Source organism: Myxine glutinosa, chromosome 8 (assembly GCF_964187855.1).
Source record: "Myxine glutinosa chromosome 8, kmMyxGlut1.1, whole genome shotgun sequence".
Classification (NCBI taxonomy): Eukaryota; Metazoa; Chordata; class Myxini; order Myxiniformes; family Myxinidae; genus Myxine; species Myxine glutinosa.
Window position 1 is genome coordinate 107,622,339 of NC_136268.1, and position 18,153 is coordinate 107,640,491.

Genomic DNA, 18,153 nt, shown 5'->3' on the forward strand with positions numbered 1-18,153 from the left:
AAATGAGACCGGAAATTACCTAAATTGGCTTTATAAAATGTATTTACAACTTTGTTGCAACTTTCTTTTCTGTCTCAAATGATAAAAGAAATGATAAAATATACAACAGGATATTGATTGAGATAACCAAGCATCGACGACGAAATGACAGCACAAAATGAATATGTGGTACAGTATGTACAGTGTGAAAGATAAGTCATGTAACTGTAGACAGATGGCACCACTGAGCTGAGGTTGGATTACACAAGGCCCTAAAGGCGGAAACCTTCAGTCACTTTCGTCAGCATCACTCTCCCCGAATACTTCCTGCCAATCACGAGTCCGCACCATATCATCGCACCAATCATCACTCTCCCCGAATAGTTCCTGCCAATCACGAGTCCGCATCATATCATCACTCTCCCCGAAAAGTTCTTGCCAATCACGAGTCCGCACCATATAATCATACCAATCATCACTCTCCCCGAATAGTTCTTGCCAATCACGAGTCCGCACCATATAATCATACCAATCATCACTCTCCCGGAATAGTTCCTGCCAATCACGAGTCCGCACCATATAATCATACCAATCATCACTCTCCCCGAATAGTTCTTGCCAATCACGAGTCCGCACCATATAATCATACCAATCATCACTCTCCCGGAATAGTTCCTGCCAATTATGAGTCCGCACCATATCATCACACCGATCATCACTCTCCCCGAATAGTTCCTGCCAATCACGAGTCCGCACCAGATCATCACAGTCCTGGACGGGCGTGTCATCATCGTGACTTTGCTCATCATCACCGTCATTCCATGGGATATCGTCCTGTGTTCCATCAAGCCCATTAAAATTCCGCACTTCAGAATCGATTTTACAACAATGTCCTTATCCAACTGGGCCAGGGCGTCACGGACCCGCTTTCAAACGAGCGATGTTTCTAGTCTTGCTTGTTGGTTTTCTCGCGTGCAAAGCATGCACCTGCGAAAATCACAGGTAAAAAACTGGGGCCGTCTTATACACGGGATACATGAAAAAGACCTCACTTTTTCGGCAAAAGGTTGGGGTCGGCAGGAGGTCTTTTTCTGGTCTTCATCAATGATCTCTCTGACTCTCTTGAAAATCCTCTCTATCTCTTTGCTGATGACTCTACTCTCTGTCGCTCCATTCTTCATCCCTCAGATCGGCAGTCTGCAGCCTCCTCACTCTCTGCAGACCAGGACAAAATCACAGACTGGTCAAATAAGTGGAACATGTCTTTCAATCCTGACAAATCTCACACTCTTACGATGTCTCTCCGAAAAGACCGACTGGACAACCCTCCCATCCACTTTCTGAATAATCCTCTCCAAGAAGTTCTGTCACTCAAGCTTTTGGGTCTCACTATCTGCCATGATCTTTCCTGGGAAAACCACATTTCAAATCTGGCCTCCAAAGCCAGTCGCCGACTGGGCATCCTCCGTCGTGCGAAGTCCTTCCTTGGCACACCTGAGCTCCTCACCACATACAAGGCTTTCATCCACAGCTCAATGGAATACTGCTCTCCCCTCTGGGCTGGTGCTCCTGCCTCACACCTATCTCGTCTTCATGCTGTTGAAACCAAAGCATTCAGAATCACTGGATTCTCCCGCGATGAAGCTAACTCCAAGGGCCTCTCACTCACTCACCGCAGGCAGGTTGGTGGTCTTTCCGTCTTCTACCGACTCCTCTCTGGCCTTGCCCCCCCAGCTCTCTCTGGGCTCTGTCCCGCAAATATTCCTACAGGTCGCACAAGATCTGCCTGCAACCCTCTTATGGTTAAACTGCCAAAATCAAGACTCTCTGCTCACCTTCACTCCTTCATTCCTCTTTTCTCCCGCCTCTGGAACAAACTCCCTCACTCTCTTCAATGCCACTCCACCCTCCAGGTCTTTAAAACAGCTGTTCACCACCATCTCTTATCTTCCCCCATCCAAAACCTTGATCTTTTCTATCCCCGCTAATTTCACCCCAATTCCACTTTTTTGAAATACCAACTTCTGTCCTGGAAGTCCTTGGTGTCCTTGTGTTTTATACTTCTCCCACCCCCCCCCCCTTCCCACGCCTCCTCCCCCCAAGCCCTCTCCCTCCCACACATCTCCTTGCTCTTAAATGTTGTGGGCTCTCAAGTGTTTGTGTGCTTCCCCTTCTCTTGTCTTCCGCTCCCTCTTTTTATATATTTTGTTTGTCTGGTTGATTTGTTTGTGAAGTAAATGTCAGCTCTTTCACGAGCCTCGATTCAGTATACAAAAAAAAAAAAAAAAATTAGTTAAGAGTTGAGGAGTTTGGCATTTCCATCCCGGCATGTTGATGAGTTTCTCATTAAGTTTCCTCGATGCTGGTTCCCAATTTCCTTTCCCAAAGTTTCCTCGATGCTGGTCTTTTGCAACCTGTTGCATATGCATGGCGGAAACTAACAAGTACGGAACGTCGGTATGAGCAGGTTGACCTTTCTTGCATTTCTTGGAGCGGGTAAAATGCACCAGTACCTTTATGGCCGACATTTCATATTGGAAACTGACCACAAACCCCTCCTCGGTCTGTTGGGGGTTGGATAAGGTAGTATCACCGACTTCATCCGGTCGGGTGCAACGTTGGGCTCCAACCATTGCTAGTTATGAATCCAAGCTTGTGTACAGGTCAGGACGTGAAATGTATTGTGCAGACGCATTGAGTCGTCTCCCGCGCCATTGAGGAACCTCTACCGGGTAATGTTGTTCATCTGCTGTCTCAGGTTGTGCATGAGAAAGCACCTGTCACTGTAAATCCTTTCGAGATTGATGGCATCGAAAATCGATGGATTCAGAGACACAGAGCAAGCGTCCAATAGCGGTTTATTCCAGGAAGTGACGGTACAGGAAAAAGCCCTCGGGGCGCACAACAGGTGGCGGAGTCCGGAAAAAGGATATGACATCACAGTATGTTACAATATGATAATGTAAACATGAACTTATTAAATTTTGGGGTTAATATACCAACTGTGAACAAACTCTGGTGCATCATGGGCGATGAAGGTTGTCATCAAGTTTGATTGAAATCGTGTTTGTATTTTCAGAGAAGAGAGCAAATAATAATTTGGGGGGGGGGGGGGGGGAGGGGGTGGGGGGGGCTCAGAAACACCCCCGTAGTTGCCCTTAATTAGCGCAGATTTTGATGCGGTCAATAAACCTTCGTTAGGCATCAGATTTGAAGCTTGTGGCATCAAAATCGTGTGTTTGGTTCAAGTGATAATGATTGAAGGGTTACAGACTCACTCACTCACTGACTTACCTACGGACACTGCTTGATCGCATAAGCTCACCAGACTAAACTAAAGTCAAGGTGAACTAAAAACGGAACCATTGACGTCATCACCAGAAGTAGTTTTCACAGATATTAGTTTTCTATTCTTCATAAACATTTTACCGTTTTCTCTCTCCCTGCACAGATCTCCCAACTTCCCGGTTCGTACCAGAGATTCCCGTGGATGGTGAAAACGTTACCTTCTCTTGTGCCGTTCAGAGCCATTTTAACCTCCATCTCTATGCACGATGTTCGGGAAATGGAACAAAAGAGGTTCAAAGAGACGGAGAACGAACAACTGCGAACCTTGTATTCTCAGCTTCTACCTCAAACAACGGAGCATCATGTTACTGTGACATGGAATTTGGCGGGAAAATCTTCAAATCAGGAACAAGAACCCTGGATGTACAATGTGAGTAACACACACAAGTTTATTGCTTGTAAAGAGCCCGTACCCGGTGTTTATTACCTTGTCATGGACACAAACATCGTTTAGATTGAATGATTCAAGATGATGGGGCAGGGGGCAGAAGGGGGGAGTGGTGCACCATGTCATAGTGCTGAAGGGTGTGGGTGGGTCGGGGTTGGCGTTTGTTTTCCTTCCACAGGAATTTTTGAAAAATTGATCATCGGAGACGGCATTTCCTGTTTTCTTAGAAGTTTCTTTTGAAAAATTGATCATCGGAGGCGGCATTTCCTCTGTTCTTAGAAGTTTCTGCAGTTCCTTCGTTCTTCCCTGGCCCAACATTTCGGCAGATTCGTTAAGACTAATAGGCCAAAGTGGCGAACTGATGAGTAGACATGGCCAGATGGAATCCTAAGTTAAAACAAGAATGGCCGCACTGTGATCACAACCTGGACAAAATCCGGTTACGGGCCTATTAGTAAACGCACATTTAAAACACTCCTAAAAGGCAAACAGCGCCAATAGGAAACATATTTAATTTACTTTTCAAAAAATAACTCGACACATCTCACCATGTCAGCCTGTGCTATAGTTATATCAGAACGAGCCGATTCATCACACGGTCACAGATCGGTTATCCCCAAAATGGGTAAATTCAAAAATTACGTAACTGAAGCGCGGTGCTACGCGCGCTACTTGTTTAGCAAGGAGGAAGCGGACAACGCGGTAAGTTCAAAGAGTCTTTATTACAAGAGCTCCACTGTAGCACTGGAGCGCTCCGGGCTGCGCGCCCGGTGTATATCCCACGGCCACGCCTACCCCTTGGGCGTGGCCGCCGCCCACTTGGTGGGCGGAATGATGCCATCACGCCAGTGAGCTTTCGTGTCCGCCACACGCCCCCCCCCCCCCCCCCCCCCAGAATTCCCGCGCACCTGGAGGGCCAGTTTGCGGGGCAAACGGATGACCCGGCCGAAGCGCCCTCTGGCGACTGGCGGCGTCCGGGGTGCAGGGATGCCAGCTGGGATGCCTCCGGCGGCACCCGGGATGGGTGCTGGACCAGGGGGCTGCGTGCCGGCGGGGCTGGGCGGTGCCAGGGGTCCGCCCGCAGGGGGGCGGCCTCGACGCGGGGGCCGAGCCACCGGCGGAGGGTGGTCCACGTCGAGGTGGGCCGGCTTGAGGCGATCCACTGAGACGCGGTCGGGAGAACCGCCGATGTCCAAGGTGAAATGTTTCACCCCGGTCTCCAGCACGCGGAAAGGCCCGTCATACGGGGACCGCAGTGGTGTCTGGTGGGCGTCGTGCCGGACGAAGACGTACTCCGCGGTGCGAAGCTCCGGGGCGACGTGCGTAGGTGGGTGCCCGTGGTGCGCCGTCGGCACCGGGGCGAACCTCCGGGCGGTCTCCTGAAGCGCAGAGCGCTCCTGCACCGCGGACCATGGTGCCGTGGGGTCGGGGAGGAACTCGCCCGGCACCCGCAGCGGTTGTCCGAAGACCAACTCCGCCGCGGATGCGCGCAGGTCGTCCTTGGGCGCCGTCCGGAAGCCCAGCAGGACCCAGGGGAGCCTGTTGACCCAGCCGCCGTCGCGGTGGGTGGCCCGGAGCGCGGCCTTCAACGAGCGGGCGAACCGCTCGCACAGGCCGTTGGCCTGGGGGTGGTAGGCCGTGGTTCGGTGCAGCTGGACCCCGAGCCCCCACGCGACCGCCCCCCAGAGCTCCGAGGTGAACTGGGGGCCGCGGTCGGACGAGATGTCCGAGGGGGCGCCGAACCGGGCGACCCAGGTGGCGATGAACGCCTGCGCGACGTCCGCCGCCGTCGTCACCGCCAAAGGCACGGCCTCCGGCCACCGGGTGGTGCGGTCCACCATTGTGAGGACATGGGTGAAACCCCGCGAGGGGGGCAGAGCTCCCACCAGGTCCACGTGAACGTGGTCGAACCTACGTTCCGGCAGCGTAAACGGGGCCAATGGGGCCTGGGTGTGTCGGTGCACCTTCGCGCGCTGGCACGCAAGGCACGTCCTGGTCCAGCCGCAGACGGCCTTCCGGAGGCCATGCCAGATAAACTTGTCGGCGACCAACCTCTGGGAGGCCTTCCTACCCAGGTGGGACAGGCCGTGGATGGCATCAAAAACCTGGCGCTGCCAGCCCGCGGGCACGATGGGGCGAGGCCGCCCGAGGGAGACGTCGCACAAGAGGGCCGTGCCTGCGCCGTCGAACGGCACCTCGGTGACGCGGAGGCCCATGACGGCGGTCCGCAAGGCCTGGACGCCGGGGTCGGCGGCCTGGTCCGCCGCCATCCGGGCATAGTTGATGCCAAGGTGGACTGCGTGGGTGACGGACCGTGAAAGGCAATCCGCCACCGGGTTGTCCTTCCCCGCGACGTGCCGGATGTCCGTCGTGTACTCGGACACGGCTGAGAGGTGACGCTGCTGCCGGGCCGACCACGGCTCGGTGACCTTGCCCATCGCGAAGACCAGTGGCTTGTGGTCGACGAAGGCCGTGAACGCACGGCCCTCGAGCAGATGGCGGAATTGCCTGACCGCCAGGTGAAGCCCGAGCAACTCGCGGTCGAAGGTACTATAACGGCGTTCGGGCGGGTGAAGCTGCCAGCTGAAGAATGCCAGCGGTTGCCAGGCACCACACACCCATTGCTCCTGCACCGCGCTCACCGCGTAGTCCGAGGCGTCGGTGGTGAGGGCGATCGGTGCATCGGGCGCCGGGTGCGCGAGCATGGGGGCATGAACCAAGGCGAGCTTCGCGCCCACGAACGCCGCGTCCATCTGTTCGGTCCAGGTAACGTCACCTTTGCCCGGCTTCCCTCGGAGGGCCTCGTGCAATGGGCGCAGGAGCTGGGCGATGCGGGGCAGGAACCGATGGTAAAAGTTTACCATGCCCAGGAACTCCTGGAGCCCCTTGATCGTGCGGGGGCGCGGAAACCCCTTCACCGCCTCCACCTTGGCCGGTAGGGGGACGGCCCCGTGCCTGGTGATGCGGTGCCCCAAAAAGTCGATGTCGGCCATGCCGAACCGGCACTTGGCGGGGTTCACGATGAGGCCATGCTGGCCCAGGCGTTCGAAAAGCGTGCGGAGATGGTGAAGGTGCTCTTCGCGGGACGCGCTTGCGACGAGGATGTCGTCCAGGTAGACGTACAGAAAATCCAAGTAGCGCAAGACGCTGTCCATTAGTCGCTGGAACGCCTGAGCCGCATTCTTCAAACCGAAGGGCATCCGAAGAAATTCGAAAAGTCCGAATGGCGTGATGACCGCCGTCTTCGGGATGTCCTCCGGCCTGACGGAGACCTGATGGTAGCTGCGTATGAGGTCCACCTTTGAAAAGAAGGACATGCCCGCCAACCGGGCGGAGAAGTCCTGAATGTGGGGGACGGGGTAGCGGTCGGGGGTGGTGCCGTCGTTGAGGCGCCGGTATTCCCCGCATGGTCGTCATCCCCCGCCGGGCTTTGGCACGATGTGGAGCGGCGACGCCCAAGCACTCTCAGGGCGCCGCACGATGCCGAGCCGCTCCAGCGTAGCGAACCCCGCTTTAGCTACCGCGAGCTTCGTCGGCTCGAGGCGGCGTGCCCGGGTGTAGACCAGTGGCCCGGCGGTGGGGATGTGGTGTTCCACCCCGTGCTTGACGGCCCCCGCCGAGAAGGTGGGCCGCATGAGGGCCGGGAAGCCGGCGAGGAGGCGGGTGAATTTGTTCGCTGCCGGAAGCGTACAGATCAACCTGGCCGGAACCGAACTGCTCAGCAAGCCGCTCGGCGAGCAGCTCGATGAGCCGCTCCGGGAGCTGCTCAACGAGGCGGGCAGCGCGCAAGCGAGCGAGCTGAACGTCTCAGCCTGGACAAGCCTTCTGTGCTTTACGTCCACCAACAGGCCATTTACGTCCACCAGGAAGTCCACGCCAAGCAGTGCCATAGGCACGTCGGCAGTGACGAACGACCACCGGAAAACCTGCCCTCCGAACCGCAGAGAAAGGCAGCGATTTCCGTATGTGCGAATGTACGTACCGTTGGCAGCAAGCAGCGCGGGGCCCCGGCCCGCGGTCTGCTTGTCGGACGCACCGGCGGGAACGACACTCACCTGCGCTCCCGTGTCGCACAGGTAACGGTGCCCGGATAAGGTGTCCGTGATGAACAGTAGGCTGTTTGAACGGCCAGCGCTCAGTGCCACTACCGAGGGCCGGCCCGGGCGTTTCCCGACCTGCCGAATGAGCACGGCGGGCGACATTGCCGAGCCTCGTGGCCGAACTAGGCGTGGCAAAAACACCAGGTTGACGGCGGAGGCCGCGGTTTTCTCCGCGGCGGCGGTGGTGGGCGGGGCGTGGCGGCGGCCGCGAGGTGTGCATCAGCATCAGCCACGAGGTGTGCATCAGCCTCGAGATGCGCGACGGCCGCGCCAAAACTCGCCTGCATGTCCAAAGTCGCGAAGAACTTGTCGGCCACAGCAGCGAGAGCTTGGGTTTCCGTTATCACGGAACCGGCCAACGCGAGGCGTACTCGTGCCGGCAGCTGGCGTCGAAATAACGCCCGGAATAGAGCGTTCGGGGTTTTGTCGCCCATCAGCGACAGCATATGGTCCATGCGGACCGACGGTCGCGTGTCACCGAGCTCGGGGAGGTCCAGGAGGCGGTCGGCCCGTGCGTCCACCGTGAGGCCGAACGTGGCGAGGAGGAGACGCTTGATCGCCTCGTACCTGCCGTCGGCCGGTGGGTTCCTCAGGACCGACACGACGTGAGCGGCCATGCCGGGCCCGAGGGAGGCGACCACGTGGCAGTACATGGTCTCGTCCACCGTGATGCCTCGAAGTCGGAACTGGGCTTCTGCCTGCAGGAACCAAACTTCAGCTTGAACCTCCCAGAACTCGGGGAGTTTGATCGTGACCGCGTTGGTTGCCATTGCTGTGGCGGGTTCGGGTGGTCAGCGACGGCTGACCAGAACGTCGGAGGGTCACCAATGAAGCGCGGTGCTACGCGCGCAACTTGTTTAGCAAGGAGGAAGCGGACAACGCGGTAAGTTCAAAGAGTCTTTATTACAAGAGCTCCACTGTAGCACTGGAGCGCTCCGGGCTGCGCGCCCGGTGTATATCCCGCGGCCACGCCTACCCCTCGGGTGTGGCCGCCACCCACTTGGTGCGCGGAATGATGCCATCACGCCAGTGAGCTTTCGTGTCCGCCACATAACGATATTTTTTAGTAATTTAGCACTATAATTAGTTAATTATAATATGTAAGCACAATAATCAGTTAATTATAATATGTAAGGACAATCGTTAGTTATTTGAATGCCTGGTTCTTCTTGGAGTGACTTCCGGTGGTTGTTTTTTGGGTGCGTCGACGGGATGAAAGTGTGGCCTTCGCAGGGGCAGATCCAGGGATTTCAAGATGGAGGGGTGCACCAAGCCATATCCCCAAAGGGAGCAGAGGGGTGAATGGAGGTATTGGGGTCCTCCCCCAGGAAATGTATTAAAATTGATCGTCAGAATCGGCATTTTGTGCATTCTTGGAAGTTTCTGCAGCTCCTTGCATTCTTCCCTGGTCCAACTGTTCAGCAGATTCGCGATGACTAATGGCGGATGGATGAACTTGTGAACCGACTTGCCCAGCTGTTCCTTCTGCTATAAATTAATGAAGTGTGTGTGTGTGTGTGTGTGTGTGTGTGTGTGTGTGTGTGTGTGTGTGTGTGTGTGTGTGTGTGTGTGTGTGTGTGTGTGTGTTAAAACCTCTGAGCGTTGGTAAACTGCCTGGAACGTTCCTTATTGAAAATAATCTGGAAACGAGGGCCGTTCCAGGATATTCATAGCTTGTAATTTATCGAAAATCGGAAGGGGGGGGGGGTGCGCACCCCCTGAACCCCCCTCTGGATCTGCCAATGCCTTGAGGTGCTTGTACACTTGGTGTGTGCTGCGCTTGCTTGAAGTAATTGTTACGCTGTATGGTTCTGGATTGAATATGCTGCCCTTGGAAGAAACCTGTCTCTTAGTCCTTTAATTGGTTCCTCCATTTAGACATAACACCCATGAATATAAATCAGTGTTAGAGTAATTTGTGTAACTTAACACTTGATGATTACGTAACATAATGTAACGCTTGATTACTGTATGTTCTTGCATGCCGATTGGGAAACACACATTTAATGTACTATTAAAACATAAACAAATCGATTGGGAAACACACATTTAATGTGCTATTAAAACATGAACAGTGTGATTGTGAAACACATATAATGTGTGATTAAAACATGAACAGTACAAACGGGAAACACACATTTAATGTGTGATTAAAACATGAACAGTACAATCGGGAAACACACATTTAATGTGTGATTAAAACATGAACAGTACAATCGGGAAACACATTTAATGTGCTATTAAAAGATTAACAGTATGATTGGGAAACACACATTTAATGTGTTATTAAAAGATTAACAGTGCAATTGAGAAACACACATTTAATACGATATTAAAACATGCACAGTGCAATTGAGAAACACACATTTAATGTGCTATTAAAACATGAATAGTGCGATTGGGAAACACACATTTAATGTGCTATTAAAACATGAACAGTACGATTGGAAAACACATTTAATGTGCTATTAAAAGATGAGCAGTACAATTGGGAAACACACATTTAATGTGCTATTAAAACATGAACCGTTTGATTGGGAAACACACATTTAATGTGCTATTAAAACATGAACAGTACAATTAGGAAACACACATTTAATGTGTTAGTTAAAGATGAACAGTACCATTGGGAAACACATTTAATGTGCTATTAAAAGATTAACAGTGCAATTGACAAACACACATTTAATGTGCTATTAAAACATGAACAGTGCGACTGGGAAACACCCATTTAATGTGCTATTAAAAGATTAACAGTGCAATTGAGAAACACACATTTAATGTGATATTAAAACATGAGCAGTACAAACGGGAAACACATATTTAATGCGTGATTAAAACATGAACAGTACAATCGGGAAGCACACATTTAATGTGTGATTAAAACATGAACAGTACAATCGGGAAACACACATTTAATGTGCTATTAAAAGATTAACAGTACGATTGGTAAACACATTTAATGTGCTATTAAAAGATTAGCAGTGCAATTGAGAAACACACATTTAATGTGCTATTAAAACATGAATAGTGCGATTGGGAAACACACTTTTAATGTGCTATTAAAACATGAATAGTGCGATTGGGAAACACACATTTAATGTGCTATTAAAACATGAATAGTGCGATTGGGAAACACACATTTAATGTGCAATTAAAACATGAACAGCACGATTGGGAAACGCACATTTAATAGGCTATTAAAACATGAACAGCACAATTGGGAATCACACATTTAATGTGCTATTAAAACATGAACAGTACGATTGGGAAACACACATTTAATGCACTATTAAAAGATGAACAGCGCGATAAGGAAACGCACATGTAATGCACTATTAAAAGATGAACAGCGCGATTGGGAAACGCACATTTAATATGTTATTAAAACATGACTACGATTGGGAAATACACATTTAAAGTGCTATTAAAACATGAACAGTACAATTGGGAAACACACATTTAATGTGCTATTAAAAGATGACAGCGCGATTGGGAAATGCACATTTAATGTGCTATTAAAAGATGAACTGTGCAATTGAGAAACACACATTTAATGTGCTATTAAAACAAGAACAGCACGATTGGGAAACACACATTTAATGTGCTATTAAAAGATGAACAGGGCGATTGGGAAACACACATTTAATGTTCTATTAAAACATGAACAGTGCAAATGAGAAACACACATTTAATGTTCTATTAAAACATGAACTGTGCAAATGAGAAACACACATTTAATGTGCTATTTAAACATGAACAGTACGATTGGAAAATACACATTTAATGTGCTATTAAAAGATGAACATTGATTGGGAAACACACATTTAATGTGCTATTAAAAGATGAAGAGTATGATTGGGGAACACACATTTAATGTTCTATTAAAACATGAACAGTGCAAATGAGAAACTCACATTTAATGTGCTATTTAAACATGAACAGTACGATTGGAAAACACACATTTAATGCGCTATTAAAAGATGAACATTGTGATTGGGAAACACACATTTAATGTGCTATTAAAAGATGAACAGTGCGACTGGGAAACACACATTTAATGTGATATTAAAACATGAGCAGTACAAACGGGAAACACATATTTAATGCGTGATTAAAACATGAACAGTACAATCGGGAAGCACACATTTAATGTGTGATTAAAACATGAACAGTACAATCGGGAAACACACATTTAATGTGCTATTAAAAGATTAACAGTACGATTGGTAAACACATTTAATGTGCTATTAAAAGATTAGCAGTGCAATTGAGAAACACACATTTAATGTGCTATTAAAACATGAATAGTGCGATTGGGAAACACACTTTTAATGTGCTATTAAAACATGAATAGTGCGATTGGGAAACACACATTTAATGTGCTATTAAAACATGAAATAGTGCGATTGGGAAACACACATTTAATGTGCAATTAAAACATGAACAGCGCGATTGGGAAACGCACATTTCATAGGCTATTAAAACATGAACAGCACAATTGGGAATCACACATTTAATGTGCTATTAAAACATGAACAGTACGATTGGGAAACACACATTTAATGCACTATTAAAAGATGAACAGCGCGATAAGGAAACGCACATGTAATGCACTATTAAAAGATGAACAGCGCGATTGGGAAACGCACATTTAATATGTTATTAAAACATGACTACGATTGGGAAATACACATTTAAAGTGCTATTAAAACATGAACAGTACAATTGGGAAACACACATTTAATGTGCTATTAAAAGATGACAGCGCGATTGGGAAATGCACATTTAATGTGCTATTAAAAGATGAACAGTGCAATTGAGAAACACACATTTAATGTGCTATTAAAACAAGAACAGCACGATTGGGAAACACACATTTAATGTGCTATTAAAAGATGAACAGGGCGATTGGGAAACACACATTTAATGTTCTATTAAAACATGAACAGTGCAAATGAGAAACACACATTTAATGTTCTATTAAAACATGAACTGTGCAAATGAGAAACACACATTTAATGTGCTATTAAAAGATGAACATTGATTGGGAAACACACATTTAATGTGCTATTAAATGATGAAGAGTATGATTGGGAAACACACATTTAATGTTCTATTAAAACATGAACAGTGCAAATGAGAAACTCACATTTAATGTGCTATTTAAACATGAACAGTACGATTGGAAAACACACATTTAATGTGCTATTAAAAGATGAACACTGTGATTGGGAAACACACATTTAATGTGCTATTAAAAGATGAACAGTGCGACTGGGAAACACACATTTATTGTGCTATTAAAATATGAACAGTACATTTGGGAAACGATTAAATTAAAAGCGATTGAAAACACGATTAATCCTGAATCCTCCCCTCCCCCCTCCCACATCCACCTGGATCTGCCGATGTGAACCTGCTCTGTAAATCAAAAACCTTCTGTACAAATTGGAAATTAATAGAAAAATAACTATGAGAACCATTTTTCAACATTAAATGTAAAGATTCCAGCCTCAGTTCAAATGTCAGCCCAACTACAAACTGCCATCCTTGTGATACTAAGGCAGGGTGATTGATTAATCAATGTGTGTGCCATCTCTCATAGACGTTAAGCCGGCTGTCCGGCTCTGTCTTGGTGGAACGTCAAGCTTGGCCATTCCGTGAAAGACTTGGGCAAAATTTTCTTCATCCAGCCCCACAGGAAGGGAATGATTATAGTTGTGAAGGAACAAAAACAGAATAATATCAATGTTTGTCACTCACCTTTTTAAAGATTTAAAAAACATCGGGGCAATGCCCCTGGCGCTCTCCTGGTAGAATAAAGAGTATACTGCACTGACTAACGGTATTTTAAACCAATTTCAATGGTTGCTAGAAGACAGGGCAGCATGTAGAATAATACTAACATAATCATAAGACTTTAAACAAACAAACAAAAAATACCTATTTTGGGGGGCGGCCCCTCTCCCCACCCTCTCCCAACCCCATATACCTCCTCAGGCCCCAATTTTTATAAAGACTTGAACAAACATTGGTACATCATGGGTGATGAAGTTTCGTCGAAAGTGCGTGTGTCGTTTGAGAAGAAAGCAAATACCTATTTTGGGGTGTCACACCTGGACCCACTTTCACCCCCCGTAGACCCAATTAAACTTCCATTTTCTTCGTACCGTGAACAAATGTTGGTACAGCACGGGTGGTGAAGGCTGTAATCAAGTTTCATCGAAATAGTGTTTGTAGTTTCAGAGGAAAAAGCAAATATCTACTGTATTTTGGGGGGTCAAACCTGGATCTATTTTGACCCCGGTAAACCCCCTTAGACCCCGACTTTTTTTCTAATGCCGTGAACAAACTTTAGTCACAACACAACAAATATAATTGTGCCAAATTTGGTCGCAATCCCATCAGCGCAAGTTTCAATTGTTTACGGACTGACGGACGACGCGCCATCGCATAAGCTCCCCTAAACTTCGTTCCAGGTGAGCTAAAAAACACAAAGACGGATCTCGAGCTGATTTATATTAAAAGTCCCAGATGCTGATGAGCAGCCGAAGGTTTTTTATGAAACAAAAAATGAAATTGAAGCACAATGATCCTTGTAATTACGCCCAAATGACTCGCTGCACACCAAGCGACATCCACTTTGGTGGACCCACACGTGTCCAGATCACTTTCAGATCCGTAGACCCATGCACCATCCTGCCGCCTATCTTTTCTGTGATCCACAATCACCTTTCAGGGTCAACTCGTCCCCTTTCGGTCTCGGTGTGTTCCGTGCTGTGAACCACAAGGTCCTCACTCACTCCTCTTTCACACTCAATGTCTCTCCTTACTCACTCTGTCTGCTCCTTCAAGATGGAGAATTGTAATCCTTGGTGGGTAGATGGTGTATGACTATACTACCCATCCCAACCACCAGAGGCGATAAGCCGGCCATCCATTGGTGTGACTCACTCCATCAGGATTTTGGTGTGGATATGTAACATCACTTGGTGGTGGATGGAAGGGATATCAGATCTGTGAGGCTTTCTGAGCTTTAACAAAGTGACTCCATCACATGTCATCCACTTGTGCCCATTCATAAAAACATGTTCATGACATGGCAAAATCTACCAGAACACAGATACACAGGGGGGGGGGGGCAACACATACACAAGCGGGCATCACAGATACACAAGGGGGGCAACACAGATACACAAGGGGGGGTGGGGCTACACAGATACACAATCGGGCATCACAGATACACAAGGGGGGCAACACAGATACACAAGGGGGGGTGGGACTGCACAGATACACAAGGGGGGGCTACACAGATACACAAGCGGGCATCACAGACACACAAGGGGGGCAACACAGATACGCAAGGGGGGGTGGGGCTACACAGATACACAAGTGGGCATCACAGATACACAAGGGGGGCAACACAGATACACAAGGGGGGGGGGGAGGGCAACACATACACAAGCGGGCATCACAGATACACAAGCGGGGCAACACAGATACACAAGGGGGGGGCCTACACAGATACACAATCGGGCATCACAGATACACAAGGGGGGCAACACAGATACGCAAGGGGGGGTGGGGCTACACAGATACACAAGTGGGCATCACAGATACACAATCGGGCATCACAGATACACATGGGGGGGGGGGGGGCAACACAAATACATAAGGTCGGGTTCCATTCCTTCCCATACACTATTGAATCTGATCTTGGGGTACGTACAGCCTGTCAAATTGAGTCTTATATGGCAATAGGAATGTAACAGATTCATGTTATGGCATTAATCTTATTAAGACTTTCATCATATTACCTACAACTACAATAATGTAACAGTGGAGTGTCAGCTTAACGGTTAAAGTGGTTTGCTTGAGATCTTAGGATCCTGGGTTCGATCCCCTGTCAGCCGTTGAATTGACACTAAGTGGGTTGACTTATCCTGTCATCCTTCTAAGGTCGGCAAAATGAGTACCTGCTGACAGGTAATGGGAGCATTGCATCAGTGGCACAGCCACTCCCCCAGAAAATGATGCAGCCAATCAGCCACAGGCTGCGTTCAAACCTACACCACCCATAATGGAGTTTTATAATGGATTTAATTCACATTATGAGAATATAACATTTATACAATGGTTTTATTGTGTACAACATGAATGCAACAGCTTGTTATAATCGCTGTATTTTGTGCTGTGACATCCTGTTATAACGTATTTAATGGTTGAAGGATCATTTATAATCATTGTTTTCCGGTTTTAACATTATTCTACTTTTACCATGACAAAGTTCATTCTTCGTTATCATAAAATATATTATTTAGTTTAACAAGCAATGGTCTTGGGAGGAAGAAGATTCACCATAGTTAAGACCTTGACATCAGGAGTCTCTGTCCCAATCAGGGTGTGGTTGTCCTATGATGTACATACTGTCTTGATGTCCACACATAACTATTGGGATCCTGGTGTTGTCTCGGTGAAAAAGATGGATGAACAGGTGTGGTGTCTCGGTGAAAAAGATGGATGAACAGGTGTGTTGTCTTTGTGAGAAAGATGGATGAACAGGTGGAGCGTTTAAAAGGCTTGATCGTGATCATTCTAAATCATGTTCCGGGAGCTGATAGATGTTCTGCTCGAAATGAAAATATAACTAATTTAATAATGAAAACGTGTCCATGCCATCCTCATCATAGTCTCTCCTTCATTTCTCTCACCTCTCACCTTTGATGAAGATATAATTCACCTGATGTACGATAATTTTAAGATAGATCACGTGGTTACATTTATCTGTGTTGTATTGTAATTGTTTTTATAAATCTCTATTTCTGTGTCAATTAACTTGTTTCTATCTCATTCCAAGTGTTCTCCAGATATTGGTATCGGGTCACAAAGCATTTGATTGAGCAATGTTTGGTAGTTTAATGTTGTTCACACAGAAAGTTCGGAATAAGTAATCCTCATAAACTACAGAGAATCCTGAACATGAAAGTTTTTACATTTACGTGAAAAGATTTCATTTGGGTCACGTGACAGGTGGTGAACTAGTTAAAGTCACAAGAAGGTGTGGGCACCTTTACCCACTTTTGAAGTTAGAATCTCCACAGAGAACACCCTTTAGAACAGTAGAAATTGACAATGAGCTGGACATTTTCGATAATAACCATAGTTGTGGTTTGAACACCTTGTTCGGAGTTGAAATGCCCACAAAAAATAATTCTCACAAATTCACTCATGGTCATGGGGAAATACATTTTTTGGAGCAATTTCAAAATGGCCACCAATCGGGTTTCATAATGTATAACTTCTGTTTCATAAACACTTTCTATGCACTAATTTATCAATGATATGGAGGAAAACACGAACATTCAATATTGTTGTGGTTTTAGGATCTGATCCCGAAAACAATGGCACTGAATATACAGATCCTCTGTGTAGTTATTAACATAATATAAGGTAAGAGTCGTTCCTTCCATTGGTATACTCATACTGGGTTAGAATGTGATACAATGCGTTGATGAGGGTTAGAGCGGGGTTTTTTCCTCCTTTTCTCCCCATTTTCTAGGGGGGTAATTGTTAAGTATACACATCGTATTTTAGTTTAATAGCTCCGTGGCGCGTGTACGAGTCGTCAGCGTAGCGCGCCAAAAGGCATTTGAATCACGCGCTAAATCCAAACTGCCACTCTTCCTCCTTGTCTCCATGTCCTCTCTTTAGATACATTATAAGGACACAACACTTTTTTTTTTTTAAGTTAGTTTTTGGTAAAGGCATTTTTAGTTACGCTTTATTTTGGTTTCCTTGTAATTTTCACGTCAAGTTTACATGACATGAAGACATCAAACACATGGTAAGCTTCCCTACCCAACAGCCCCTAAATCCGACAACGACCACTTCGTTCCCAACCACTCCGTCTAACCACGGCCTGATCTAACTACTCCACAGACACCACCGTCGATGAAGAAGCACGAGGTAAAAGGCACGGGAAATGGCGGCAGTGGCAAACTGACTGACCCCTCCGTACCGGGTTGAACACCCAAACAACATGGCATTAATTGGCCACTGGTGTCTTGTTGACACCTTATCACTGTGCTTGCTTACCCCGACAAGTACCAGCTTTCCGGCTTTCATCCCTGGACCTGTAACCGGTTCCGTGTGTGCAGCTCATGTTAATTGTGGAGTTCCGACGCATGCCGCACGGGGCTGGAAGAATGAGCCCAAATTGTAATGAAGGTCTCGTGTGGGAGGTGCTAAACAGTGATGCGCCAATCAACGGGTAAATATTTACCAAGAGCTCGTTTTGATCCGATATTTGGCCCCGCCCCTGCTAAGGGATTATAA

General features: G+C 47.7%; 1 protein-coding gene across 1 annotated transcript in view; it reads left to right on the plus strand.

The window, feature by feature from the left end:
* The window catches only part of LOC144893314 (uncharacterized), a 97,829-nt gene that overhangs the window by 63,022 nt on the left and 16,654 nt on the right, over positions 1-18,153 (plus strand). Inside the window, exon 5 of the mRNA XM_078783656.1 lies at positions 3,431-3,697. Coding sequence (XP_078639782.1) covers positions 3,431-3,697 — 267 coding nt within the window. The remainder of the gene's footprint in view (positions 1-3,430; positions 3,698-18,153) is intronic.